The sequence below is a fragment of the Gorilla gorilla genome, chromosome 12, assembly GCF_029281585.2.
Source record: "Gorilla gorilla gorilla isolate KB3781 chromosome 12, NHGRI_mGorGor1-v2.1_pri, whole genome shotgun sequence".
Classification (NCBI taxonomy): domain Eukaryota; kingdom Metazoa; phylum Chordata; class Mammalia; order Primates; family Hominidae; genus Gorilla; species Gorilla gorilla.
Window position 1 is genome coordinate 65,225,064 of NC_073236.2, and position 27,956 is coordinate 65,253,019.

General features: G+C 51.7%; 3 protein-coding genes across 10 annotated transcripts; 1 reads left to right on the forward strand and 2 right to left on the reverse strand.

Moving 5' to 3' along the window:
- Window positions 1–177: 177 nt before the first annotated feature.
- DOK1 (docking protein 1) lies at window positions 178–8,850 on the reverse strand. 6 transcript variants are annotated; one of them, XM_063695761.1, is made up of 6 exons: window positions 8,560–8,850; window positions 2,919–3,092; window positions 2,280–2,579; window positions 2,061–2,154; window positions 1,651–1,835; window positions 178–1,421 (listed from the first exon to the last, which is right to left on the reverse strand). In XM_063695761.1, exons 2-6 carry the CDS (start codon window positions 2,976–2,978, stop codon window positions 615–617), a joined length of 1,446 nt encoding a protein of 481 aa, XP_063551831.1. In that variant the 5' UTR covers window positions 2,979–3,092; window positions 8,560–8,850; the 3' UTR covers window positions 178–614. The 6 variants fall into 6 exon arrangements, with proteins under 6 accessions (XP_063551831.1, XP_063551830.1, XP_063551829.1 ...); XM_063695760.1 differs by having other exon boundaries at window positions 2,919–3,011; window positions 8,560–8,723; XM_063695759.1 differs by lacking the exon at window positions 8,560–8,850 and adding an exon at window positions 3,185–3,340 and having other exon boundaries at window positions 2,919–3,011.
- Window positions 3,417–24,634, forward strand: LOXL3 (lysyl oxidase like 3). Of its 2 annotated transcripts, XM_004029476.5 has the most exons (14): window positions 3,417–3,857; window positions 5,084–5,408; window positions 7,383–7,546; window positions 8,149–8,363; window positions 20,828–21,047; window positions 21,285–21,465; window positions 21,606–21,760; window positions 22,003–22,170; window positions 22,304–22,466; window positions 22,984–23,227; window positions 23,327–23,442; window positions 23,522–23,658; window positions 23,765–23,876; window positions 24,079–24,634. In XM_004029476.5, the coding sequence occupies exons 2-14, from the start codon at window positions 5,096–5,098 to the stop codon at window positions 24,150–24,152; spliced, it is 2,262 nt and encodes a 753-aa protein (XP_004029525.4). In that variant the 5' UTR covers window positions 3,417–3,857; window positions 5,084–5,095; the 3' UTR covers window positions 24,153–24,634. The 2 variants fall into 2 exon arrangements, with proteins under 2 accessions (XP_004029525.4, XP_055234113.2); XM_055378138.2 differs by lacking the exons at window positions 3,417–3,857; window positions 8,149–8,363; window positions 20,828–21,047 and having other exon boundaries at window positions 5,096–5,408.
- HTRA2 (HtrA serine peptidase 2) lies at window positions 24,422–27,911 on the reverse strand. Of its 2 annotated transcripts, XM_004029478.5 has the most exons (8): window positions 27,246–27,911; window positions 26,937–27,141; window positions 26,653–26,847; window positions 26,387–26,419; window positions 26,056–26,161; window positions 25,833–25,902; window positions 25,044–25,139; window positions 24,422–24,938 (listed from the first exon to the last, which is right to left on the reverse strand). In XM_004029478.5, the coding sequence occupies exons 1-8, from the start codon at window positions 27,749–27,751 to the stop codon at window positions 24,773–24,775; spliced, it is 1,377 nt and encodes a 458-aa protein (XP_004029527.1). In that variant the 5' UTR covers window positions 27,752–27,911; the 3' UTR covers window positions 24,422–24,772. The 2 variants fall into 2 exon arrangements, with proteins under 2 accessions (XP_004029527.1, XP_018876430.1); XM_019020885.4 differs by lacking the exon at window positions 25,044–25,139 and having other exon boundaries at window positions 27,246–27,751.
- Between the last annotated feature and the right edge of the window lie 45 nt (window positions 27,912–27,956).

A 27,956-nucleotide genomic window follows, 5' to 3' on the forward strand; every position in this document is an offset into this window, starting at 1 on the left:
CGTCTAGCCCAGGGCAGCTTGACTTGACTCCCCAGGCACTGAACCGCCACACTCCTGTTCCCTTCCTGGGCCCCTTGCCTCTCCGTGACTCTCAACACATTCCTGGTTCTCCTCTTGATCCCCACCACACCCAACCCAACCACTGTGTCCCCTCTTTTTCTCTTCACACACATAAACTTCTTAAACCCAAGCTGACTTTAATGAGAATTTTAAAATTTTTAAATAGGTCTCTGGCAAAGAACAATGCAGGAGTAAGGATCCAGGCACAGTCCAACATCTCCCTGAGGCCTCCACACAAGCCCCTCAAACTGCACCCATTCTGACCATGCACCACTTTCCACAGACCTGGTCCCACAGCTGTCCCTTCATTTGGGGAAGTAGGGAAGGGATGGCTTTGGGGGATGCAGAGCCCATCCTCAGCCCTGCCATCTGCCCCACTTCTTAGGACTTCCTGGGATTGTCCTTCCCTTGACTCTCCCATCCCTCTGGTCCCCTGGTCTCACACAGCATGGCCCCTCCCACCTTCTGGCTTCTGCTGGTTCTAACCATTTTCTTTGATCCCTAGTGCCACCTCCCCATGGTCCTCCTTAGCCACCTCAGCCTTGCCCTCCTTCTCAGGTAGAGCCCTCTGACTTGACCCCAGTCTTGTCAGTCCCTACTCTAGAGAGCCCACAGTCCCAGCTCCCTGAGGCCCCGCTCTTCTGGACCTGGCTGTACAGGGCTGAGTTGTGGCTTTTGATGCCACTGCCAGTTGCAGTACCAGGTTCAGGGAAGGCTGGGCCCTGGGGCTTGGGAGCAAGGAGGGGCTTTGTGCTCCGAGGGGGTGGCACAGCGTAGTCATCAGTGGCAGGGTTGTAGGGGAGCTCATAGCCCTCCTCCTTCACCCGAGCTTGGCACCACCATGCATCCTTGGGCTCCCGAGGCAGATCATAAAGGCCCTGGGGAGGGACTGGGGCCAGGCCCTCAGGTTCATCATAGATGGGGTCCTCTTTGGGGTCTGTCAGCTTGGCCTTCAGCAACTGCTGCTGCGCATGCTCATACAAGTCCCAATAGAGAGGTTTCTTCCGTTGTACTCCCTCTCCTGCCTGAGCAGACGTGCTGTCCAAGGGGTCTGAGTATAGGGAGTCATGGGAAGGGCATGGAGCAATGCGCAGGGAGTCTAAGGGCTCAGCATACAGGGCTGGGGGACTGTCGAGGAGCTCTTGGGGGCCAGGTGGGGAAGGCAACTTCCCCTCCGCCACCTCCCCTTCATGGGAGTCAGCTCTGAGAACATCGTGCCCCTGTCCGGCCTTTCCCTGGGCCTTCTGCCGGTGGATGGCAGTCTCAACTGCCTGGAAGATGTCATTTCCTTGTGCCGTCTGGAAGGTGAAGGTTCCAGGGCCTGAGGGGCAGCGGCGGCCGGCCTCGAAAGAGAACATGACCTGAGGAGGGTAGAGGGGGAAACACATTACCAGGAGCCATCAGAGGAAGTGAGTCACACGCCTGCACTAGTTAGGGTATCTACAAAGAAGAGACCACCTGCGAACAGACGTGGGGTCACCGGGTAGGCAAGAAAGGGGGATCCAAAGGTCAGAGCTTCCCACTTTCTGACCTGCCCTAACCTTCCCACAGCTGCCCAACCCAGGAAGCCCTCCCGGACAGCCCCTGCACCTTGTCCCGGCCATAGCGACGCAACAGAGTGTAGGGCCAGGACAGGAGTGGCTCCAGTATCTGACTCTGGGCCCCCACGGTCAGGAGAGTCAGCCTTTCAGCCTCCACCCTCAGCACGTAGGAGCCATGCAGGCCACAGCGCTCGGCGGCCTCAGTCCTCTGCACCGTTACCCAGAATTGGGATCCTGGAAGGCATACACGATTAGACAGCTGCGGGGGAGGGACGGGGGCAGCAGTGGGGACCCAGAGGACTCATGAGCACAGTGTCCAGGCACTCACTCGGAAGCCAGATCTCAGGGCCTTCCTACTTCTTACTTCCCCATGGGCCCCTGGGTATCCACCCACTTCCCAAAGGCCCTCGGCCCTCCTCCTCTTCACTCCATCCCCGCCCGGGCTTCTGAGGCGTCTACCTTCCCAGGTAGGGCTGTACAAGGAGTTCTCCAGCATCTCCAGGGCAGAAAGCTTAGGTGGGTTATCGGTAGGCGCCAGAGTCCAGCTGCCTTTCTGTAGTAGAGAGAGAGCATCGAGAAACCCGTAATTTCCTCAGCGGGGAGCGGGGGTCGGTCTGAGGCAGCCCCATTTCTCTGCCTCTGTAACTGCCCCCACCCCGCATCGCCGCAGCTCCTCACCGGAAAGGCGTTTCGGCACAGCGTCTGCACCCAGGCTGCACTGGACGGCGCGTCGGCCGCCAGCAGGTGCGAGCGCTGAGCAGTGTCCAGGCGGAAGGCAGTGGCGCCGGGCTCAGGGGGGGTCTCCACGGTGACGGGGGCCACACTCACACACTCAGCCAGACGGATCACTTTGCAGTCCAGGCGGCGCGAGCTCCCTCGGCCACCCCCAGAGCTCGACCCCTTATGGTCAAAGAACTCGAGCCGCGCTACGCCGTGGGGACTGGCCGGGTAGAGCACGGCCCAGGTCTTCCTCCACCTCTAGGGAGAGAGTGAGAGTGCTCGAGAGGGAGTGGCGTGCGCAGGCGGCCCGGGTCCCGACGGGGAAGGAGGGAGCGGCGCAAGTCGATTTGGGATCTGGGGCTTCCAAACGGGGTTGGGGGCGAAGTTTCCCAAGGACGATGCCACTCCGTCTCCCCAGGACCAGAACCCCTACACTACAGACGCTTCCCGAGAGTGTGCAAAGCAACTTCACCGGAAAGTCACAGGCTCTCCAACTCCCGGCGCCGCTCTCCAGCCCGCTGCCCACCTCTCCCTGTTTCTGGGCTCTCTCACCCACTACTAGCCCGGATAAGGTTCGGCATCCGTGCGCCAGACTACCTTGGTCCCAAAGCGCTGACTCTGCAAAAAGAGCGGCCCTTCCATCACTGCTCCGTCCATGGTCCCCGGCGGTTCCTTCCGCGCTTCCTGGCCCTGCGGCGGGAGGCGGGGCGGGAGGCGGGGCCGGGTTCCCTGGAGGAGTTTCCGCCCCTCCCCGGCCCCCGCCGGCAGCCGCTGGGGGGTCACGGTGGGGTGAGGGAGAGGAGCGAGAAGGAATGGTAGAGACCCCCGGATTAGCCGGGCGCTGCAGCACCCCAGGCCCCTACCCGCCGTCGTGGGGGCGCGCCAGTGGCTCCACCGAAAGTCCTCGGTTTTGGCGCGAGGGCCCTGGCCTCTGGGCGTGGTGGCTGCGCGTGACGTCATATGCCCAACGTGACGTCAGAGTGAAAGCCATGACATCACCCCGAAAGCGCCCCGGGCACCAGAGAGACCCACGCGGGCCTCCGGGGCTTTATTTCCCCTGGCCGGGCCCGCCCCCAGCCCCGCCCGAGCCGGGCTGTTTAGACTCCGCTGGCCCAGGACTCGGAGGGAGGGCTGGGGTTGAACCGCTTCCCGCCACCACCGGGGCCGCCCCGCCGCCCGGCGGCCGCTTGCATGTCAGCTCCCTGACCGCAGAGGCCTGGCCTCCATGCCGCGGGAAGAGAAAGCTTCATTGAACGAGCCGGGAGGGCCAGGGAGGGGGAGGGGGCGCGGCAGTGGCCAGCTCCACGGGGAGGGAGGACCCAGAGGAGGAGAGGAGGGAACTGGCCGGGAGGAATGGAAGGAGAAGGCGGAATGTGGGAGGGCTTAGGGGGATGTGGGAGGGACGAACGGAGAAGGGGGAGAGAGGGGGGTCCAGTCTCCCCTGGCCGAGCGGTTTTTTTTTTTTTTTGGAAGTCCTAGGACTGATCTCCAGGACCAGCACTCTTCTCCCAGCCCTTAGGGTCCTGCTCGGCCAAGGTAGGGGGAGTCACGCTAACCGCAGAGGGAATGAGTAGGGGATGGAGAGGATGGGGAGGGACCAGGGAAAACGGGTGGTGTGGGATGGAGTCGAGGGGAAGCCACCCAACTGAGAGTTTGATTCTTGTCAAAGGGCAAGTGAGACAGAGTACACGGAGGAGGCACATACCGGAGGCGGGGGCTACGGGTGTTCGAACAGGGCCGCCAGGAGCGCCCTAAGGGAGGGGGCTCCTCCGGGAGGCGCTACCCCTGGGTCCCCAACCCAGAACAAAGCTGCCTTGTTGGATTGATTGTTTGGGTTGGGGGAAGCATGTTGACGGGGGCTTGCTGTAGAGGGACTGTTCTCAGCCCTAGGCAGAGAAGGCCTTGGCTGAGGAGCCATAGCGCCTGGCCTCCCGTTGCCCGGTGACAGCGATGGTGGTGTTGGCAGGAGGCTGGGACAACCCTACCCCATCCCCCGCCCAGCCTTGAGGCCTGGCCCTCCTGGGCCTCTTGACCCTGCAGGGCATCTGAGAGCCTGCGTGTTGGGGAGGGCGTGCAGCAGGTTCTCCAGGCGAGCTTTGGTGCCAGCCTTCCCTGCCTGGGAATCTGCTGGGTTAGGACTCTGGGCTCCCATTCAGGGGATCTGTGATCCCAGGGCCGCCTAGGGCCCCTTACGTGCCTCTCTGCACAATCAGTACAGCTGTCTGTCCTCCCTCTGAGTAAATGGGGTCATCTGGATCCCTCCCACGTCCGCCCCTTGGCTCTTGTCAGTCCCTCTCCTCACCCGCGGTGTGCTTGGTTCCCCTATACTGAGTGCTTAGTTCTTTGCCTATCACTTTCTATCCGTTGTCTCTCTCCTCTGTGTCTTTCTGATTTTCTCTCTCTCATTCCCACAGTCTCTCTTCCTCTCACATCCTGTCTGTCTGGGTCTTCCTCTCTCTCTACGTGTCTCTTGCTCAGTCTCTATCTCTTCTTATTGACCCTTCTCTGACTCTCGGTCTCTCATACTTGTCTCTTATCTCTGGGTCTCTCAGGCTGTGCCTCTATGACCTGTGCCTCTGCCCTTATTTAATGTGTTTCTCTCCCTGTCTCTTGGTCCCTGGGGCTCTTTCTCTCCTGTTGTCTCTCGCTGTCTCTGTCTTACTCAGTGTCTGTTTTTCTTTCGTGACTTCTCCCTCTCTTTCTGACTCTGGGCCCCACTCAATCTGTTTCTCTCACGCACGCTTTCTCTCTGGGGCACCCAGGCCTTCCCTGCCATGCGACCTGTCAGTGTCTGGCAGTGGAGCCCCTGGGGGCTGCTGCTGTGCCTGCTGTGCAGTTCGTGCTTGGGGTCTCCGTCCCCTTCCACGGGCCCTGAGAAGAAGGCCGGGAGCCAGGGGCTTCGGTTCCGGCTGGCTGGCTTCCCCAGGAAGCCCTACGAGGGCCGCGTGGAGATACAGCGAGCTGGTGAATGGGGCACCATCTGCGATGATGACTTCACGCTGCAGGCTGCCCACGTCCTCTGCCGGGAGCTGGGCTTCACAGAGGCCACAGGCTGGACCCACAGTGCCAAATATGGCCCTGGAACAGGTGAGCAATGATCCAGGCATATCCTAGGTATTTCCTATGTGTGGCCAAAGTGCAGGGAAAGGGAACACCAGGATGGCACAGCCATAGGGACACACGACACCAAGAACAGCCAGCATTGAGTAAATCCATGGATGACAAACCAAGCAACATCGTTACTTCCCAGAGCTGTGTGACCTTAGGCTAGTCAGTGCTTTCTCTGAGCCTCAGATGCCCTGTATGCAAAATGACTAGATGATGTCTAAGTTCTTTTCTGCTGCAAAAGTATGATCCTACAAAGCCATCCACAAAACAGCCCAGATACAGGTGAGCCCTGTACAAATAAAGTACAGTTGGTCTCATGGGACGCTAAGAGCAGGTAAATGATATCTGGATGTCCCAAAGTCACAAGGGGTCACAGACACTGCAGCTAACAAAATCAGGTTATGGGCCAGAGCTAAAACTAACAAGGTGGTACTGACTAAGGACAAGTATAAAATCTAGGACAAGTATGAGTGTGGGTGGTGGAGGCTTAAGAGCAGTTCCCTAGGTGAGGCCTAGGACTGTGCCCATGGTATGAACCCACAGTGGGACTGATGGACAGAAGCAGGTGCAACCTGCAGCTGATCCCCCAGTTCCCACTGGCTAGACCACCTGTGGAATTAAGTGTCATTTGTAGATGCTGTGTTTTAAGAGGGAAAGTAGAAAATGGAAATACTTTCAGAGGAGAGCTGCCTAGATGTGAAAGATTCAGAAGCCAAGTTTCAAGGAGGAATTGCTGAAGAATCAGGGGATTGATATGGAAAGTAAAAACCTTGCATAGCAATGACATAATGGTTGTTTTCAAATATGGGAAGGACAGTCGTGTAGCTGAAGAATTTTTCTGGTTGGCACCAAAGGAATGAATCAGATGTGGTAGGGGAAAGTCATGAAGAGTCACAAGGACTTTGATGGTTACACAGTCTGGTGGGGCAGGAGCTAGGTGTCTCCGCAACAGCTGGGTAAGTCCTGTTGGGATGTGAATGAGATGTCCTTGAACATTGGCTAGGACAGATGACCTTTGAGGCTGCACCCAATTCTGAGAGGAAGCCAGTGATACTCCACAGGGTTCAGGCCGGGCTCAGTGGCTCACGCCTGTAATCCCAGCACTTTGGGAGGCTGAGGTGGGTGGATCACCTGAGGTCAGGAGTTCGAGACCAGCCTGGCCAACATGGTTGAAACCCTGTCTCTACTACAAATACAAAAATTAGCCAGGTATGGTGGCACATGCTTGTAGCCCCAGCTACTTGGGAGGCTAAGGCAGGAGAATTGCTTGAACCTGGGAGACGGAGGTTGCAGTGAGCTGAGATCATGCCACTGCATTTCAGCCTAGGCAACAGGACAAGACTTCGTTTCAAAAAAAAAAAACAAAACAGGTTTCAGACAGAGAGAAGAACAAGGGGCTATATGGCAGCACAGACAGGGCGGGCACAAGAGAGAATGCAAGGATGTGAAGAAAGGATCTTAGACGTCCAAGCCTCACAGATAGATCAAACTCCTAAGCCCCCATGTATTGGCTTTATGGTCTTAAGCAAGTTGCTCAGCTTCTCTAAACCCCAGTTTCTTTATATAAAACAGTGTTCTGGCAGCTCTGTTCTAAGAATGATCACATATGTGCACACCATGGCAGAGCACCTGGCACACAGTAGGTACCTGATTAATTGTAGCTATCAATGAATGGGTAGAGACTGATCAGAACTTCAGGGTTGATTCTTGGTTTTTTATTCACCCTATCAGGTTCTTGAGTATCCCCAGATCACACCAATTTTCCCTCAATCTTATGCCCCCTTCCTATTCCCTGCCAGGGTCCCCTGTCCCGTCTCCACCCCTTATCATACCAGAAAGATGGGATCATCATGGCCAAGTGGGAGGCCTCAGCACTCACTCTTCCCTACATCCCCATTACTCCCCCATCCTCCCTCCCCAAGCTTCTCTGTCCCTTCATCTCCCCTTCCACAGGCCGCATCTGGCTGGACAACTTGAGCTGCAGTGGGACCGAGCAGAGAGTGACTGAATGTGCCTCCCGGGGCTGGGGGAACAGTGACTGTACGCACGATGAGGATGCTGGGGTCATCTGCAAAGACCAGCGCCTCCCTGGCTTCTCGGACTCCAATGTCATTGAGGTCTGCATTTCCTAGACATACACACACACACCACCCAGGATAGCCGAGAGTACTGTGGGGTGGTTAGCAGAGACATTAGAAGGTAGTTACCCCTGGGGGATCATTTGGATTGGTGGGAGACTTGGAAAAGCAAATGATAGAGCTCCCAGATGCTGTAAAATCCAACAGGGTTTTTAGCATTCACATTCAAGGGGCTAAACCTGGCATGAGCCTCTCCAGCTTCATCCCTAGTCACCCCTGGGGCACCTGGTGCTCTCCTTCTCCTCAAATGTTCCTGCTTTCCTGAGACATCTTCCTTCTGACTTTCTCCTCCTTCAAAGCCATTTCCTCTTTGAAGTGCTCCCTCCTGCTCCAGGCACAGGGAGGTGCTCCTTCCTAGTGCCCTGAATCCTCTCTGGGAGCACAGCACATCCCACGCGCTGCTGGCTGCAAGAGAGTCCACACCGCGGACTGCGGCCATCGTGGCCGCTCTCTCAGCGCCGCCTCGGGCCCATCCCGCCACTGGGTTTACAGCAGGCACACCAAGCAGGGTTCCTTAAGGGCGGCAGGACACATGAAAGGTGCCACTGGGATTCTTTCCCTGCTTGTGGCCCCGCCCCCAGGTAGAGCATCACCTGCAAGTGGAGGAGGTGCGAATTCGACCCGCCGTTGGGTGGGGCAGACGACCCCTGCCCGTGACGGAGGGGCTGGTGGAAGTCAGGCTTCCTGACGGCTGGTCGCAAGTGTGCGACAAAGGCTGGAGCGCCCACAACAGCCACGTGGTCTGCGGGATGCTGGGCTTCCCCAGCGAAAAGAGGGTCAACGCGGCCTTCTACAGGTGAGGGGCCGCGGGCGCCGGGCGGAGCAGGCCGGGATTGGGGTGCTCCCTGATGAATAGCCTTGGGAGACATCTGAGCAGGTCCGGGGCACGGGAGGACCCAGGGGTCGGGACGCGCGGGAAAATATGGAGGCCGTTGCAAAGCTGGAGAGTTGGGAAATCTTGTGGGACCACGAAAGGTGCCCCAAGGGAGTACCTGAAATGGGGACCGGCGAGGCTCCCGCTCTCTCGTGGCCGACGCCTGGGCGGGCAGGCGGATTCCTCGGCCCCGGGGCGCGCGCCGGCCTCGCGAGGCCACTCCCAGGCCCGGGGCCGATTTCAGCGCTGGCGCTGCCGGCCAGCGAGTTCCGAGTTCAGCAAGGACGCGGCCGCCCCTGGGAGGCGGCGCCTGGGTGTGTCCCGCGCAGGCTGGACGCCCAGGGTCCGGGGGCCCGGGGACGGCGGCGCGCGATGGCCGAAGGGCGCCAGGAGAGACAGCGCCAGCCTCTCTGCCCGGGCCGCCCCGGGGCGGGGCGCGTATGTGAACGCTCGAGCCCTCGGGGCTCCTGCAAGTCCTGGAAGTTTCCCACAATCTCTTTTGGCGAGGCCCAACCTCTCCACCTGCGCTGGAGCCCTGGGGTCCAGTCCGGCTTCCAGGGAAACGCATCACCCTGGGAACTGCCTGTGCTTAACGTCTCCCTTCCCTGGAACATCTACTTTGATCTTTTTGAGAAACTACCATTGACAGCCAGGCATTTATTTGGAAATCTTTACACCCTCTCACTGTAATCTATTTTGCGAGCCAAAAATCCTTCCTTTTTTCAGTGGTTCCCTAGATCAGTATTGCTGAAAGGCCTCTTGATGTCCGGATAGCTTTCCGCGGGCACACTACTTCAGATGGGGTCTGATGCCGCCAGCCACTGTAGAAATCCTCAACCCCGACTGAAGCGTGCTCGGATTACACTGTCTTCCTACTGCGGCAGCTTCCCACTGCTTATACTGAACTTGTCATCACTTAAAACCAGTTCAGGTCTTCCCTATGCTTCCTACTGATAGAGCAGCCTTTTCCAACCCAGGTATAGGTGACGTTTACCCTATTACATTTGTTTTGATACATAATTTAGAAGCCATAAAAAAGCCATGATGATCCCATGAGATTATCTTGAGTCCTGATGTGACTTTCCATCTGTCATTTCCCCTCAGCCTCCTCTGCTGAATAGACATGGCAGCTTTGCCTTCTGGCTTCATCCAAATGGCTAAAAGTTGTTGTGGAAATGTTTAAAACCAAAGTCTAACTCTTCTTGCAAAATGTTCCTGTAGATTTTCATCAAGCTTTTAATCATCAGCTGTAAAATATGTTCCTTCCACCAACTGGGAAGAAACAGAACACTTCAATGATGTAACCAACATTTCACCTTATCTATCTATATATTTCTTATCTGTAATGAAATCATGGGAGATTCTGTTAGTTTTTGATAAAATGCAGATATGCTATGCTCACAGCCATTCTCCAGCCTTCCAATTTAGTAATCCTGTCAAAAAAGAAAATCATAGTAGTTTGAGTCTATTTTTACTGAAAAATCCTTTTAGGTCTCTAAGAATCACCTTATTTTTGCCTAAATGCTTACAAACTTCTATTTAATAATTTATTCTAGAATATTACTTATGTGTAGATTGAGGAATTGAGGAATCCTTTTTCTCCTTTTTTTTTTCTTTTGGAAGTCAGGATGTTATCCAGTCTCCAGTCTTTTCTATACCTGCTCACACTTTCTTTGCCTTGGCTCTGAGGCTCATCTGAAATGTCTTTCAGTACTGAGGACTTTCGGTACTTTATCTGGCCTGGACACTCAAACCACTTTAAAACAAACGTGCTGTGCCTCTTTACTTTCATCCATCTTGGGGCTGCATTTCCTTCTCTGTGCTGCTTACCTTCCCTAATTTAAACCCCATGTTCTGAAAGATGCGTAGAATTTAAATAGACATTTCCAGTGAAGAAGATTGCGTGAACAAAGGTGTAGAGATCCATTCACCCAATATTTATTTACTGAGATCTTACTATGTGCCAGGTACTGTTGTAGACGCTACCCGTGGCTCATGCCTATAATCCCAGCACTTTGGGAGGCCAAGGTGGAAGCATTATTTGAGCCCAGGAATTCGAGACCAGCCTGGACAACATAATGAGACCCTGTCTCTACAGATAATTTTTTAAAAATAAAATTGGCTGAACATGGTGGTGCATGCCTGTGGTCCCAGCTACTTGGGAGGCTGAGGTGGGAAGATTGCTTGAGCCCAGGAGGTCAAGGCTGCAGTGAGCTGTGATCATGCCACTACACTGCCTGGGTGGCAGAGCAAGACCCTGTCTCAAAAAATAAATTAACTAAGGCCGGGCACGGTGGCTCACACCTGTAATCCCAGCACTTTGGGAGGTCGAGGCGGGCGGACCACCTGAGGTCAGGAGTTCGAGACCAGCCTGACCAACATGGAGAAACCCCATCTCTACTAAAAATACAAAACTAGCCGGGTGTGGTGGCGCATGACTGTAATCCCAGCTACTCGGGAGGCTGAGGCAGGAGAATCGCTTGAACCCGGGAGGCGGAGGTTGCGGTGAGCTGAGATCGCGCCATTGCACTCCAGCCTGGGCAACAAGAGCGAAACTCCGTCTCAAATAAAAATAAAATAAAAATAAATTAAGTAAGTAAGTAAATAAATAAGTGGTCAAGGAAGGCCTCTTGAAGAAGGCATCATTTGAGAAAAGATTTAAAGGAAGTGAGGGCACAAGCTATGCAGACCTCTAGATAAACATTTCTAGGAAGAGGGATCAAAAATGAAAATATTCTGGGGTGTGTGTGTGCCTGTGTGTGTATGTAGTGGGTGATGGGATGAGGCCTCTCCTTCTCCTGGAGGCCACTGTGGCTGGAGCTGAGTGAAAAAGTAGAAAATGGTAGGAGATGCAGTGTAGGTGGTCTTCGGAAAAGAATGGGAAGCCAGATCCTGCGGGCCATCTGGGAGAGGATGGCTTTCGTTCTGTGGGAGATAAGGAACCACTGGAGGGCTTGGAGCAGAGGTGTGACATCGGGCTTCCATTTTTTTTCAGTACTACTTTCACTGCTTTATTAGGAATAGATTGTAAGGGATGCAGTAGAAGCAAGAAGTCAGGTGGCTGGTTATGGGGTTATTGTCTTCTGAAAGCCACGTAAAGAAAGTGAAAGGTGATGGTGACCAGTGAAAGTGGTGAAAAATGATTAAGATTTACAGACAGTTGAAGGCAGAGCTATAGGACTTGCTGATGGATTCAGTGTGATGTGAGAGAGAGGAGTTAAGGCTCTCTCCAGGTTTTTGGCCTCAGCTGAGTAAGAAATTGGCCTCACCTGACAAGGAAAACAGTGAATGGAGCATGTTTTGTTGGGAGACGGGCTTGGGGGTGGAGGGTAGGAACTTGGTTTTAGACCTGTTAAATTTAAGATTCTTTAAGACATTGAAGTGGCGAGGCTAAGTTAGGTAATTTAATATAGGACTCTGGAGTTCAGTTGAGTAAAACATATAAAGTCCTGAAACTGGACAACATACCAAAGAAGTGAATGTAAATTTAAAAGACAGAGAGAGGCCCAGAGACTGAACCTTGGGGAGACTAAATATTTAAAAGTCAGAAGATAAGATGAATGCAAACAGTGAGGTGAGGTAGGAAGAAAACCAGGGGAGTGTGGTGGCCTGGGAGCCAAGTAAAGTGCTTCGAAGAGGAGAGAGTGACCAGCTAAGTCAGTGCTGCCCAGACCTAAAAACATGAGGGCTGAGAAACAAATGCTGGATTTAGCAACAGGAAAGTCACTGTTGGCCCCAACAGAGATGATAATGAATGGTTTATATTTGGAAGACAGTAAGTTAGCAAGAGTAGGTTTATACTGAGAAATAGTGGAAGATCTGGATAAAGGGAGGCCAGAAAATGGAATGCTTTAGGTGCCAAATTGGAGAGTTTGGCCTTTGCCTTATAGAAAAATTACAAATAAAGGTATTTATATGGGACAAGAATAAAGCCAGTGTTTTTGAAAGTTTGCCTGATAGTAGTGGATGAGGAGAGGAGGGTCTTGATGCAGTAAGACCAGTCAGGAGTTTGTTCTAAAATTGAAGCTCATCAGGAGGGTAAAAACAAAGATGGAGGAAAATGAATAGATGTAGGATGACTGATAGAACATAGAGAATGAGAGAACAGACACCTAAAATGATTCCGATGCTGCCTGAGAGAAGGATGGTACCAGCAGCCATCTCTGGGCTTCAGGTTAATATGAACTAGCTTTAGAGATGGGCTGTCCTTGGAAAGTTTGAGACACAGGAATTGTCCCCCAGTATGCAAAGCTGAAATAATTTTTAGGGATCAGGAATATTTGTTGGACATATCGGAATCTCATACTAAGTCTGGGATATAAAGGCTGGAGAAAGAGATACACTAAAGCACAGAGGCCATTCTTCGTGGGGAAAGAGATTGCGGGAGCCCTGGGAGATTCTGTGATGGGGCTATGATCTAGATCCTTCACAGGTCAGGCCCAGCAGAGGGAGCATTCTCACAGGTGATACAATTATTACAATTATGAAAGATAGGCAAGACAGTTGTAAACAACTCTCCCCTCCTTAGGGAAAAAAAGATGGATCTGCTGGCTTTTAGAGGAAGTCAGTAAGATTTAGGGAATGAGAAAATCAAAACCTGATGTATTAATCATTTTTCAATTTGTTTTGGTAGTTCTACCCTAGAACATGTAAAAGTTGTAGAACTTTAGAATAAGAAAAGAATGTACAGATAATTGAACTATTTACTGCTCTTTTACAGGTAATGAAATTGAGGCTCTGAGAGCTTCAGTGCTATTTAAGAAGTCACTCTTCTAGTTCATTTCAGCTTGACAGATGTTTATTGAACTCCTATTTGCCAAGTACTGTGCAAGGTGCTGAGAATACAAAGGTGAATAAATGACAAGAGAGGTTATTAGGCTGCAGATCATACAAGACCTTATAGGCCATCATAAGGATTCAGGTCCTTATGATAAAAGGATTGGGAAGCCTTTGATGTTTGGATTGTTTGTTTGTTTGCTTTGTTTGTTTGTTTTGTTTGTTTTTTTGAGAGGGAGTCTGGCTCTGTTGCCCAGGCTGGAGTGCAGTGGCACAATCTCTGCTCACTGCAACCTCCACCTCCCTGGGTTCAAGTGATTCTTCTGCTTCAGCCTCCTGAGTGGCTAGGTCTACAGGTGCCCACCACGCCCAGCTAATTTTTGTATTTTTAGTAGAGACGAGGTTTCACCATGCTCGCCAGGCTGGTCTTGAACTCCTGACCTCAGGTGATCCGCCTACCTCGGCCTCCCAAAGTGCTGGGCTTACAAGCTTGAGCCACCGTGCCTGGCCATTGAAGTGTTTTAATGGGGAGGGCTATGAAATGGCATGATCAGGTTTGTGACTCCAAAAGATCATTTTGAATCTATTTCTTTTTTTTCTTTTCTTTTCTTTCTTTTTTTGAGACAGAGCCTTGCTTTGTCACCCAGGCTGGAGTGTAGTGGTGCAAACTTGGTTCACTGCAACCTCTGCCTCCTGGGTTCAAGCAATTCTCCTACCTCAGCCTCTCGAGTAGCTGGGATTACGGGCACGCGCCACCATGCCCAGCTAATTTGCTAATTTTGGGGTATTTTTAGTAAAGATGGGGTTTCTCCATGTTGCCCAGGCTGGTCTTGATCTCCTGACCTCAGGATCACATCAAGTGATCTGCCTGTCCTGGCCTCCCAAAGTGCTGGGATTACAGCTATGAGCCACCACGCCCCGCCTTTGACTCTGTTTCTGAGAATGATTAGGAGAGGAGCAAAAGATATGGATTGGAGAGATATTTAGAAGTAAAATTGACAGGACTTGGTTATTGATTGACTTTGGGATCCAAGAAAGGGAGAAGTCAGGATTGACCCCTAGGTTTCTGGAGTGGATTTTACTGAGATAATTATCTTTTTTTTTTTTTTGGACCTACATTACATTTCAGATTACTTTCAGATCTCTACCTAGAAACATCAAGAAGGCAATGAAATAGACAAGGTTATGAATACACTAGGTGTGAATTAGACCATATAGAGGGCCCTATATGAAGTGAGAACAAAATGCCTAAGAAAGAGCTCCACAAATTTTAATGACCAGATAGGGGAGGAGCCTGCAGAGAAGACCAAGAAAGAGCAACCAGAATTAGGAATAGGCGGCTCTGGGCACACTGCCTAGGAGTCAGCCCTGCTCCCTGGGGAGCCACTCTGGAAATTAATAATAATAATAAGCAGAATTAGGAATAAAACCAGGATATTGTAGTGTTATAGCAGCCAAGGAAAGAGAGGACAGTCAGATGTTGCAGAGAGGTCATTAAGATGAAGACTGAAAAATGTCTGCTGGATTTAACAAAATAGAAGTTTGCAGAGTGATAGGTAGGGAAAACCAGAGGAAGTGGGTTGAAGAATGAGTAAGAGGAGGCTGGGCATGGTGGCTCACACCTGTAATCCCAGCACTTTGGGAGGCCAAGGCAGGTGAATCACCTGAGATCAGGAGTTTGAGACCAGCCTGGCCAACATGATGAAACTCCGTCTCTACTAAAAATACAAAAATTAGCTGGCTGTGGTGGTGCGTGCCTGTAATCCCAGCTACCTGGGAGGCTGAGGCAGGAGAATTGCTGAGCCCAGGAGGCGGAGGTTGCAGTGAGCCAAGATTGCACCACTGCACTCCAGCCTGAGTGACAGATCGAGACTCTGTCTCAAAAAAAAAAAAAAAAAAAAAAAAAGTAGGAAGAGAGGATATAAAGATGATAAGTATGGACAGCTCTTGAGAAATGTTACTGTGAAGGGGAGGAGAGATGAGTAGAGGGTGTGTGTGTGTGTGTGTGTGTGTGCATGTGTAGGAGTGATTTGAATGTTTAAAAGGATTCAGTTGAGAAAAAGAAATGGTATGCAGGACCGAGAAAAACTGTAAGAGATGGAATTTAGAAACATTTAGGTACAGTAGACTTAGAGAAGAAAAATAGTTGAAAGGTATGAGAAGAGGATATGCAAATGTAGACAGGTTTTTGTTTTGGGTTTTTTCTTTGTTTGTTTGATTCTTTGTTTTTGAGACAGGGTCTCTCTATGTTGACCAGGCCAGAGTGCAGTGGCGCCATCATGGCTCACTGCAACCTTGACCTCTTGGGCTCAAGCGATCATCCCATCTCAGCCTCCTGAGTAGCTGGAACTACAGGCTCGAGCCACCACACCCGGCTAATTTTTAAATTTTTTGTAGAGACGAGGTCTCACTATGTTGCCCAGGCTGGTCTCAAACTTCTGGGCTCAAGCAGTCCTCCTGCCTCAGCCTCCCAAAGTGCTGGCATTACAGGCGTAAGCCGCTGCCCCTGGCCTACATAGGTTTTTATGTTTGATGGTTGAAGGAAGGAACAAATGGTAGGTGGAAACAAACACATCTGTGAATGAAGAAATTTAAATCAAGACAAATAACAGCACTGGTCCTCAATAAGGACAAAGTCCTTAACATAACTTATATATAATTTTATATATAAAATATTTATAAGATAAAAGGGTCTAAACTCTTTTATATAAATATGAAATAAGATTACATATGTTTGTGTGTATATATATATATAAATATATATAAATAATACAAAGACCTGTTGATATAAGGTCCTTAAATAATTTAGAGAAGAGGTACTTCTAAATTTCTAGATAATACCAAAATGTTTTAGTACTACTCTGGAGATCAAGGTGAACTCTCCAGGTTGATTGGTGAAGAGGCCAAGTGTATTTCATTTTAGACATTTTAGACATGTTTGAGAAAAAGACATTTGGAGAAAAAATTTCACACCATATTTATAAGATGAAAGAGTCTAACTATTAGTAATGTCTCAGTAAAGGGACCTGAGAGTTGTATATTCTTTGCCAGGAATATCCAACACTTTGGACACTTTGGCAAAGAGACCAACTAAGTACATCCTCAGGAAGGAGCTGAGGCAGAAAATATCAAACAACTTCTGACTGGTTTAAAATATATACATATATTTAAATCCCAAAGTGTCTTCACACATTAAACAGTCATCCCTCAGTACCCATGGGGGATTGGTTCTAGGATCTCCCAAGGATACCACAATTCAAAGATGCTCAAGTCCCTGATATAAAATGCTATAGTATTTGCATATAACCTATGCACATCCTCTGTATGCTTTAAATCATCTCTAGATTACTTATAATACCTAACATAATGTAAATGCTACATAAGTAGTTGTTATATTTTATTGCTTAGGGAATAATGACAAGAAAAAAAGTTGGTACGTGTTCAATACAGATGGAGGTTGAATCTACAGATGCAGAGCCCATGGATATGGAAGGCCAGCTGTACTATGTTGAAATATGACTCCTCAAGAGAAACAGCGGAGCAGGAACATGTTCAAAGAAAGGACAACTAAGGCTGGGCTCAGTGGCTCATGCCTGTTATCCCAGCACTTCGGGAGGCCAAGGCAGGAGGATAGCTTGGGCTCAGAAGTTTGAGATGAGACCAGCCTGGACAACATAGTGAGACCCTGCTTCTAACAAATATTAGCCAGTCATGATGGTGCACACCTGTGGTCCCAGCTATTCAGAAGGCTGAGGTGGGAGAATCACTTGAGCCCAGGAGATAAGGCTGCAGTGAGCCATGGTTGCACCATGGCACTGCAGCCTGGGTGACAGAGTAACCCTGTCTCAAAGACCAAAAAAAAAAAAAGGAAAAATTATTTATTTCCCTGGAAGTAAGTTTGCGAGATGAACTCAGTTTGTGAATGACCACAGCATATGGGATTGGAACTTCAGCAGGAAGAGTGGTGTCATTGTAAGGAGCCTGGCCTGTGTTCCCCAGTCAAACCAAGTTAACGCCCTTGGATATTCGGCCTTGGTTCTTGGTCCTGGTCCAGCAGCCTCAGGCCTGAACAATGCCAGAAGTCTTTCTCAAAGAGAGCATCCAGGAAAAAAAGACACAGTAGCCTCCCTAGGCCTGACTCAGGCTAGTTCTCCCGCCTAGCCTGGTCAGTCTGGCAATCTTAACAATCCTAACGATGCTCCCCTTAGCCCTCCACTGAGGTTTAGCACTAACATCTGGACTCAGGAGTCCTTACTTGCCATCTGCCCTAGCTAATTTCTGAGGGTGCTGGCATGGGGGCACCGTCCTGAGTCCACGGCCTTCACTTCTGCTCACCCACCTGGTCATGTGCTGAAGAGGCCAAGCAGCTATGAAAGCTTAGGTCTCAGCCAGGTGCGGTGGCTCATGCCTGTAATCCCAACACTTTGGGAGGCCAAGACAGGTGGATCACAAGGTCAGGAGTTCGAGACCAGCCTAGCCAACATAGTGAAACCCCATCTCTACTAAAAATACAAAAAAAAGAAAAAAGAAAGCTCGGGTCTCAGGAGTGTCTGCTGTTATAATATCCTGCCACCAGGAAGCCTTCGGACTGCTAGAAGAGAAATCTTGCCCCGGTCCTAGTTGCACCAGCTTTTCCACTTGGTTCTACACTAACCCTGACTACTATTGTCTTATCCTCACAGAAAGTTGAGGAAGCGAGCGGCCAAGGTCTCAGCCCGACACCCCAAGCCCCTTGGAAGGTAATGGGGCAAGAGCCCCGGGACCTCCTGCTCGCCCTGCGGCCCCAGGAGGTGGATGGATGGATGGCAGCCTATCCATGTCCATCCCAGAACCCAAGCTGATGGATTAGGGATGTGAGGAAAATGGCTTTTCCTGCAGGGAGGTGAAGGGAGCAGGCATGGGGATGGGCAAGCTTTGATCTTAGGGAACACAAGGAGGAAGTAATGTAGGAGTGGCTGAGAAGCCTCCCATCTTTACACCTACCCCAAATAGCTTGGATTCCAGCCTCAGCCACCTTCATTCTTCCTCCTTCCTGCCCCCTCCATCACCTCCCTTAGTTCACCCACATTCCCATTCTCTCCCCTCTCCACCTTTCCTCTTCCCTTCTCCCCTTCCCAACTCCCCCACCTGGATTGACATCGCTAGATTTCCCATTACTGTTGCTGAATCCAGAGAGCAGCATGAGTTCCTGAAATGCAGTTCAATGGTGTTCAGCAGACGGTGGATGCGGAAAATCTTCATTTTTCCCGTCCCCATGCTGCCCACAAAGGGTCTTTCCCAGAAACAGAAAAATAACCCTGTACCTTTCCTGCACCACATACGTAACCACTACCTCTACCAACTTCCTTCTCCTTTTTGCAGACCAATCACCAAGCTTAAAGTCAAACCCAAACCCCGAGTGGTCAGGGGGTCACACAAGAGGTAAATAAAATTCAGGTTGGGTGGAAAGGAGAGGGAGCATGGAGTTACTCGGCTGTGGCCAGGGAGGGAGGGGGTCCAGGAGGCCTTTGTGGCTGAAAGAGCTGACCAAGAGGAGGAGCAGCAGCAGCTCTTAGAAATCACCTTCCAGGGCATTTACTGAAGTGTTACGCAAGACCGGTCCTTACCTTGGTCTCAGGAATGATGCTTGTCCTAGGATTTGTTTTTTCACTCACTGACTACCTCGTTCCACATGTTTACTTATCTTCCCCTGCTGAGTTCCAGGAGACAACCTAGTGCTTTTCTCTTTCAGACGCCATACTTGCCTCTCCTGTAAGAGGTTACATTTGCCTAAAGGATCAGTGTTCCCAAATCAAATGCTTTATTTGATTAGTTGTTAAAAATAAGTGCTACCAGCTTACTCGAGATGGAGGGAAACTCAGCGTCCCCTTTGGAACCTTTACCAGGAATGCAGTCAGATTGACAGCCCCTGCCTCTCTGGCTCATTTTCCACAATTAGGCTCCCAGTTCCCTAATTTTCCTTCTGGGCTCCTTTAGAACTCGAAGTGGGAAGCTTCCAACCCCTGTAATTACATCTAACTTGTCTTCAAAAGGCAGTTTGCACATTAAAAGTCTCCCTGATAACTTCAAGAGGGACTGAAGTATCGATAATTCATCCCTTTCTCCCCTCCTGTTCTCAAGAAGTTCTAGTCTCACCCAGTGGTCCCCTCGTAGCCCTCATTCCCCAGCTTCTCTGGTGGTTTCAAAGGATCTCAGAAATTTGGGGATGTTCTTGTAGTGCCCTTCCAGCTTAGGGTCATCTTTGCCCAACATGGCCACACTCTAGCCTTCCCTGACCTGCACATTAAAGTACACACTGCCATTTTTATTTTGTTCATTGTAGACAACAGAGATGAGGATGTTTAGAAGATAGATGTCTTTTTCCTGTGATGGGCTCCTTGACTTTTACTTTCAGCCAAACAGGACTGTGGGAGAGTGCCTGATCTCTTAGATCTTCAGGATCCATTTATCCTGAGCTTCCAAAGGTATTCTGTAAAGTCTCCAGGCTTCCTTTGTCTGTTTTGTGTATAAACTTTTCCTCCTCCTGTGTCTTCCTAGCCAATGGCTTCAAGTCATCATATTCCATCCTTCCTCTGACATCAAGTGATAGGGCACATTATTGCAATATTGCATGACTACGTCAGCCTCACAGGCCCGTTCCACCAGCACCAGACCTCATTTTCTTCCCTTTCTCTGCGGGCAGAGTGTACTTCACTCTGGCACGTGCCTCACTGCAGCCTCTCATTCTACTGGTATCGATAAACAAGTCCCCCCATTCTCTCAAACATCTCGGCAGCATTTCCAAGCTTTAGCATCTATAGTTCAGTCCCATTATCCTATTCAGATAGCTTTGGGACACTGTTATGTTGAAATTGCAGAAGCATGGACTGCCTTTTTAAAGACTTGCACAGCACAGGTCCTGGGATGTCTTTGCCATTTTGTTGTTCACATCCATCTCCTTTCTCTGGTCATTTATTCCCTCAAACTTTGACCTGTCCTGCATTTATACATCTTCGTTCTTGCATATGCCAGTCCCAGTTTTTCTTGCGTCTACCTGCTGGTCTGTTCTTGCTGCATCTGCCCCTCCTAATCTGTCCTGCAGAGTCTCTGGCCTCTGCGGAGCTATGGAGATGGGAGACTTCCTTAGTCCTTTGCATCCTGACTCATTCAGTTATTCCAGTCTCAGCATCACAGAAGGACTTGCTCGCCCTGGCTTTTCAGGCTTCCTGTGTCAGCCACTCCCTCCTCGCCATTTCTTCCAACTGGAAAGTCCTGGTTTCCCCTTCCCTGAGGCCTTAGCCTCAGCCTCCTTTAGGGCCAGCAGCCTGAAACCACTTGGAACAGTTTCTTCCAGGCAAGTCGAGACTAGCCATCCTTCTCTTAAGGTTGTTCTACTGCAGGAGGTCCCCAAGGCCCCTCCTATCTGGGTAGTTGAGGCTCCCTCAGCCTGGAAACTCAGCATGTATCTCCCCATGTATCTCCCGAGGGAAACACGGAAGGGGGAAGAAGAGGGGATAAATGGTCACAAAAGGGTGGGGGGCATGGTGGAGGCATGAAGTGGGAGGATGTTTGTGGGGCCAAGAGGCAGGAGCATTGTTTTACCCTACTGCACCTCACTCCTGTCCCCCTAGGCTGCTAGCCCAACGGCAGCAACACTCCTTTGGTCTGCATGGGGTGGCGTGCGTGGGCACGGAGGCCCACCTCTCCCTCTGTTCCCTGGAGTTCTATCGTGCCAATGACACCGCCAGGTGCCCTGGGGGGGCCCCTGCGGTGGTGAGCTGTGTGCCAGGCCCTCTCTACGCGGCGTCCAGTGGCCAGAAGAAGCAACAACAGTCGAAGCCTCAGGGGGAGGTGTGTGAGACAGTGATTATGACCTTTCCCACCCCAGGTGGAGAACCCCTAGCCTGGCAACCCCAGACTAAGCACAGCCCTGACCTTTGAGGACAGAGAGGAGCCTTCCAGGGGGTGGGCCACAGACCTGATACCACCCACTCCCTTCCACCAAAGTCTCACTCATCTCCCAGGTCTGCTTAGCCCTCCGTGCAGATGTTGCCATTTGCCTCTGTTGGGCACTTCTCTCTTCTATAGGCCCGTGTCCGTCTAAAGGGCGGCGCCCACCCTGGAGAGGGCCGGGTAGAAGTCCTGAAGGCCAGCACATGGGGCACAGTCTGTGACCGCAAGTGGGACCTGCATGCGGCCAGCGTGGTGTGTCGGGAGCTGGGCTTCGGGAGTGCTCGAGAAGCTCTGAGTGGCGCTCGCATGGGGCAGGGTGAGGCGGCATGGAGGTGGGAGGGAGAGGGAAGGAGGTACATGCTCCTGGGGGGCATATTCCTTCAGAAGGTTAGGTGTCCCCTGGGCAGACAGTATATGCTTAATTACAACTTCCTGATCTTTGCCATCTGGCCCTAGGCATGGGTGCTATCCACCTGAGTGAAGTTCGCTGCTCTGGACAGGAGCTCTCCCTCTGGAAGTGCCCCCACAAGAACATCACAGCTGAGGATTGTTCACATAGCCAGGATGCCGGGGTCCGGTGCAACCTACCTTACACTGGGGCAGAGACCAGGGTCAGTCATCCTCTCTACCTTGGTTGAGGTCTCTTTCATCCTATCCAGGTCTGGTCTCCAATCTACAGTCCAGTGGCCCCCAGCCCATTGCCCCAGGCCCCTGCCATCCTGCAGCTCCCACCTGACCCATCACTTGCTAGCCCATTATGTGCCTCTGAGTCACGCTTCAGCCACATCTGTTACAGACTCCCACTACCTCACCCCAAAGCTTCCTCCAGCGCTTCCATTCTGTGTCACTACAGATCCGACTCAGTGGGGGCCGCAGCCAACATGAGGGGCGAGTCGAGGTGCAAATAGGGGGACCTGGGCCCCTTCGCTGGGGCCTCATCTGTGGGGATGACTGGGGGACCCTGGAGGCCATGGTGGCCTGTAGGCAACTGGGTCTGGGCTTCGCCAACCACGGCCTGCAGGTGAGTGGGAAGGAGAGGTGAGCCGAGGCTGTTGTCTTAAATCCTGTGTTTTGGGCAGAGGGCTAAGGAATGAGTCCCTTTGCCCAAGATGCTGGATCCTGGGCCTTACAGAAACATCTGCATATGTCCCCAGGAGACCTGGTACTGGGACTCTGGGAATATAACAGAGGTGGTGATGAGTGGAGTGCGCTGCACAGGGACTGAGCTGTCCCTGGATCAGTGTGCCCATCATGGCACCCACATCACCTGCAAGAGGACAGGGACCCGCTTCACTGCTGGAGTCATCTGTTCTGAGAGTGAGTGAAGGAGGGGGTGATGCATGCCAGGGAAGGGAGTGTCTGGGCCACCCGTTTGCAGGGAAAGGGGGCTGTAATCTGGAGGGGCACTCCTTCCCCATAAAAGAACCAGTTTTGCCGGGTGCAGTGGCTCACGCCTGTAATCCCAGCACTTTAGAAGGCCAAGGCGGATGGATCACGAGGTCAGGAATTCAAGACCAGCCTGACCAAGATGGTGAAACCCTGTCTCTACTAAAACTATAAAAATTAGCCAGGCGCAGTGGCAGGCGCCTGTAATCCCAGCTACTCGGGAGGCTGAGGCAGGAGAATCACTTGAACCCAGGTGGCAGAGGTTGCAGTGAGCCAAGATCACGCCGCTGCATTCCAGCCTCGGCAACAGAGTGAGACTCCATCTCAAACAAACAAACAAACAAAAACAAAAACAAAAAACTAGTCTTACACACTAGGGAGGGATGGAAGCACCCCTCTCTGTGAAGTCAGCAGTGACTTCTAACACCCCCTTCCTTTCTTGGTGCAGCTGCATCCGATCTGTTGCTGCACTCAGCACTGGTGCAGGAGACTGCCTACATCGAAGACCGGCCCCTGCATATGTTGTACTGTGCTGCGGAAGAGAACTGCCTGGCCAGCTCAGCCCGCTCAGCCAACTGGCCCTATGGTCACCGGCGTCTACTCCGATTCTCCTCCCAGATCCACAACCTGGGACGAGCTGACTTCAGGCCCAAGGCTGGGCGCCACTCCTGGGTGTGGCATGAGTGCCATGGGTGAGAGGGTAGGGAGTCAAGTAGAAGGGCAAGACCACGGGGGATGGGGCAGACCTTCTAGGGGCAGAGAAGGAAACAGAAGTTCCCTTCTCCCCACAGGCATTACCACAGCATGGACATCTTCACTCACTATGATATCCTCACCCCAAATGGCACCAAGGTGGCTGAGGGCCACAAAGCTAGTTTCTGTCTCGAAGACACTGAGTGTCAGGAGGGTGAGTTGGGGACTGAAGTGGACCACATGGTATCCATTGCACAGCCTTTCCTTACACTGACATATGCCAATCCCTCCAGATGTCTCCAAGAGGTATGAGTGTGCCAACTTTGGAGAGCAAGGCATCACTGTGGGTTGCTGGGATCTCTACCGGCATGACATTGACTGTCAGTGGATTGACATCACGGATGTGAAGCCAGGAAACTACATTCTCCAGGTACCTGGAGTCTGGGGCTTCCACATGGGTGAGTGGGGGGAGCGTTAAAGACACCTTTGAATTTGAGGATTGTCGCTGGGTTAAGTGGCCTTTTTCTCACTCACAGGTTGTCATCAACCCAAACTTTGAAGTAGCAGAGAGTGACTTTACCAACAATGCAATGAAATGTAACTGCAAATATGATGGACATAGAATCTGGGTGCACAACTGCCACATTGGTATTTGATGGGAAAAGCAACCCAGGAAGCTTAGGGGATGGGAGGGAAAGACGTTCATTCTCTTTTCCATAACTTGTTTCTCCATCTTCCCACCCTCCTGTGGAGCTCTCAGTCCCTCCACTTCTACCCACCCTTCTCCACAGTGCATCTATCTCCCTCCCTCTGTGCAGGGCGCCTCCCAAATTGCCTGTCCACTCTGCAGGTGATGCCTTCAGTGAAGAGGCCAACAGGAGGTTTGAACGCTACCCTGGCCAGACCAGCAACCAGATTATCTAAGTGCCACTGCCCTCTGCAAACCACCACTGGCCCCTAATGGCAGGGGTCTGAGGCTGCCATTACCTCAGGAGCTTACCAAGAAACCCATGTCAGCAACCGCACTCATCAGACCATGCACTATGGATGTGGAACTGTCAAGCAGAAGTTTTCACCCTCCTTCAGAGGCCAGCTGTCAGTATCTGTAGCCAAGCATGGGAATCTTTGCTCCCAGGCCCAGCACCGAGCAGAACAGACCAGAGCCCACCACACCACAAAGAGCAGCACCTGACTAACTGCCCACAAAAGATGGCAGCAGCTCATTTTCTTTAATAGGAGGTCAGGATGGTCAGCTCCAGTATCTCCCCTAAGTTTAAGGGGATACAGCTTTACCTCTAGCCTTTTGGTGGGGGAAAAGATCCAGCCCTCCCACCTCATTTTTTACTATAATATGTTGCTAGGTATAATTTTATTTTATATAAAAAGTGTTTCTGTGATTCTTCAGAGCCCAGGAGTCAGTGCTGGTGGTTGGAGGGACCTGCCCCCACTGGTTCATTTAACCCTCTGTCTCGGTGCCCTCAGAGCCTCAGCCAGGAAGGCAAGGAGGAAATCAGAGCAGGAGCCTCATACTCTTGGTGATCTATTCATTCTGTGACCTCAGGGGTCACATATAAGGTCAGTGTTTCTCGTCCCCGCCGGATCTGCACTGCCAGCTGGGATTGGGTTCGAACAGCTTCATAAACATCTTCAGCATTTTGTACCATCTGCTCCCCAATGGCCAAAATCACATCACCAGGCCGCAGACCAGCCCTATAGAGAAAAATGGACAGAGAGAAAGGAAGGAGTACAAAGCCTAGTTCAAGGACACATGCACACCTTGCCCATCCCCATATCACACTGCAGCCTCTCCCTCACCGGTGTGCAGGGGAGCCCAGGATGACTTTATGGATGAGTACACCATGCTGAACATCGGGAAAGCTTGGTTCTCGAAGCTGTAGTTCAGCAAGGATGCTGAAAGTACACAGATCACCCTATTAGCCAAACCCAGGCATTCTCCCCATCCTGAGTTCCACCTCAAGTCTCTCATCAACACATTGATAAATATATGGACAGGACATGGGCTAGGTACTACAAAATACAATGGCAACTCACTTTCTGTCTTCTAGCAATAAAGTGCAACATGTACATAAAAGATGTACACCACATGAGGGCACCAAATGACAAACAGTGTTAAATCAATAGCACTAATGTCATTCTAGAATACTAAGAGAAGCTTTAAGTGGAAAGAACTTAAGTTGAGCCTAAAAGGATGGATCTGATATTAACCATATAAAACAAGAACAGCATAAATAAAAAACATGGGAGTAGGAAATCAGGTTGGCTGAGTATTCATATAGGAAGGTATTACAGCCAGGTCTAGAAAGTTGATTTACAGACAGATGGAAAATGGCCCTTAAATGCCAAGTTAATGGATTGAAGGCTTGAAATCAAAGCAGTAACAGGATGAAATCAATCTGTTGACAGGTGTACAAAGTGGAGTGGGATAAGAAAATCAAGATGATGAAGGGAGACAGCTCTTGTGATTATTTCAAGTGTGACGCAGTTCATCTTAGATAAAGACAGAAATGAGAACAAAGCTCAATAGAGGTGCCCCCCTCTGATTACACTGGTCACATTACATGTCACTGTCCCTAAAGCTCATACCTGGGACTCAGGGTCAGCATCATCACCCCAATGTAGCGCCGCTGGGACCCACTGATTCCGGAGGAGGAATCTGTGACAGAGGGACAAATGAGCCCCACCCAGCTACATCCTTCCTTCCCCGCCCTCTTCTCCCAGTAGACCACCCTCCAGGAAGTCCCAATGAATGCCCTTCCCCTATTTCCACCACTTTAAAGGAACCCGTTTCCCCATAAGGCAGGCTCACTCTTCTTTTCCCCACGATGCAGAAACTCTCGAAGACGATCAGAAGGGATGGCAAAGGAGATTCCAGCTGTGACCTTCATGGTGTTCACTCCAATCACCTCCCCATCCTGCAGGGATACAGCCCCCAGTTCCCTAGCCCAAACAAATAGTAGGGGATGGGGGCACCCGAACAAAAGTACCAGCAAGTGTTGGGGAGATCTGGTTGGATATTGAGAGATAGCCAACAAAGAACTGCTCAGAAACTTGACCAAACATCCTTGAATTAGGGAAAACCTACCCTTCCCACACTGACCTGGGGCAGGGATTCTTGGAAGGAAGGATGTCTCACTCACCAGGTTAACCAGGGGACCTCCAGAGTTTCCAAACTGTAGGACAAGGAGAAAACATGAAAGAGATCTGGGGATTCTAAGTCTGGGGGCATACCAGGATGTAGGTACTTTCTCCAAATTCTCTTCTTTCTCAGCCCATGAATGAGTGGCCACATTTTTGCAGCCTAAGCTCTATATAGGCTCATCCACCATATATCAGTTGGTGCTTGTACCACACAGCCTCTCTCCCCTCCCCCATCATTTGTCATTTCTCTCCTATCAGGACGCACATCAATAGCTGCATCAGTTTGAATGTATTCCACATTGGTTTGGGGGAGTCCCAGGTCTCTGGCTGGACGCTGAGCAGAGCTAACAATGCCGGATGTGATCGTGTTCTGCAGTGCAAAGGGACTTCCCATGGCAACAACAAACTCCCCTTGCCGGACATCAGCTGAGCGTCCCAGAGGCAGCGTGGGGAGAGGCTCCTAAGGGAGAATGGGTATAAGAGACCTGTCATCTGAAGATGCGAGCAAATAAGCAGCTCCAACCAGACCTGGCCTACCCCAGCCCCCACCTTAGTCTGAATCCTCAGCGTTGCGATGTCTGCCACGGGATCCACAGCTGTGACCACGGCCTCATACGTGTCGCCGCTTAGCAGTCTCACACGGACTCTGCGCCGATCAGCCACCACATGGGCGTTGGTGACAATGAGCCCATCGGCAGCCACCACGAATCCTGAGCCGTTCGAGATAGGGACCTCGCGGCCCAAGAAAGGGTGCCTGAAATGGAGGGAAAGCACAGATAAGAGGAGGCTCTGACCCCTCCTACCCGCCCGCCCTCCAGCCCGTGGCTTCAGTGCCTCCTGGTCTACCCCCACCATTACCTGTCCAGGATCTCGATATAGACCACGGCAGGTGCTGTCTTCTCCACCACATCTGCGATGAAGTTGTACTGACTCCGGGGAGAAGCGGGCGGCGGGCCAGGGACGGCGGCGAGGACGGCCGGAGGACCCCGACCCCCGCCCCACAACAACAACAGCACTGCCCCCCCAGCGCCCAGCGCCACCGCCAGCCACGCGCGCGAACGGGTTCCAGAGTTCTCTGAGGCCTCCTGGGTCCTGGTATCTGGGGTCACCGCAGTCAGTTGTGCCCGGGGACCCGGGGTCCCAGACGTCAGGCATGCTCGGGGTTCAGTGACCCTAACAGACAACCGGGCCCAGAGACTGGGGGTCCCATAAGTCACTCGGGCCCGGGGGTCAGAAGTTCCTGACGTCAGCAGGGCCCGGAGGTCAGGGGTCAAACGGGGTCTCCTCCCCCAGCGAATGCCCCCCAAAGCCCGCCATGCCCGAAGGCTCCAGCCTGCACCCCGCCCCGCCCTCGGCGCAGCCATCAGCTCCGCCTTGGCTGCCTCCTCGCCCGCCCTACTCAGAGGCGGCACCCAGGACGCGAGCAGGCGGACAGTAGGACGCGGGGCACGCCGGTACCTGAAGTCCTTCAGAAGTGCACGCCGGGACCAGGATTCCGGGAGGCCGACTCCTCCCCGCCCCACGAATGCCGGGAATTGTGGTCTCCGCCGGACGCGAGTTGTGAGACGG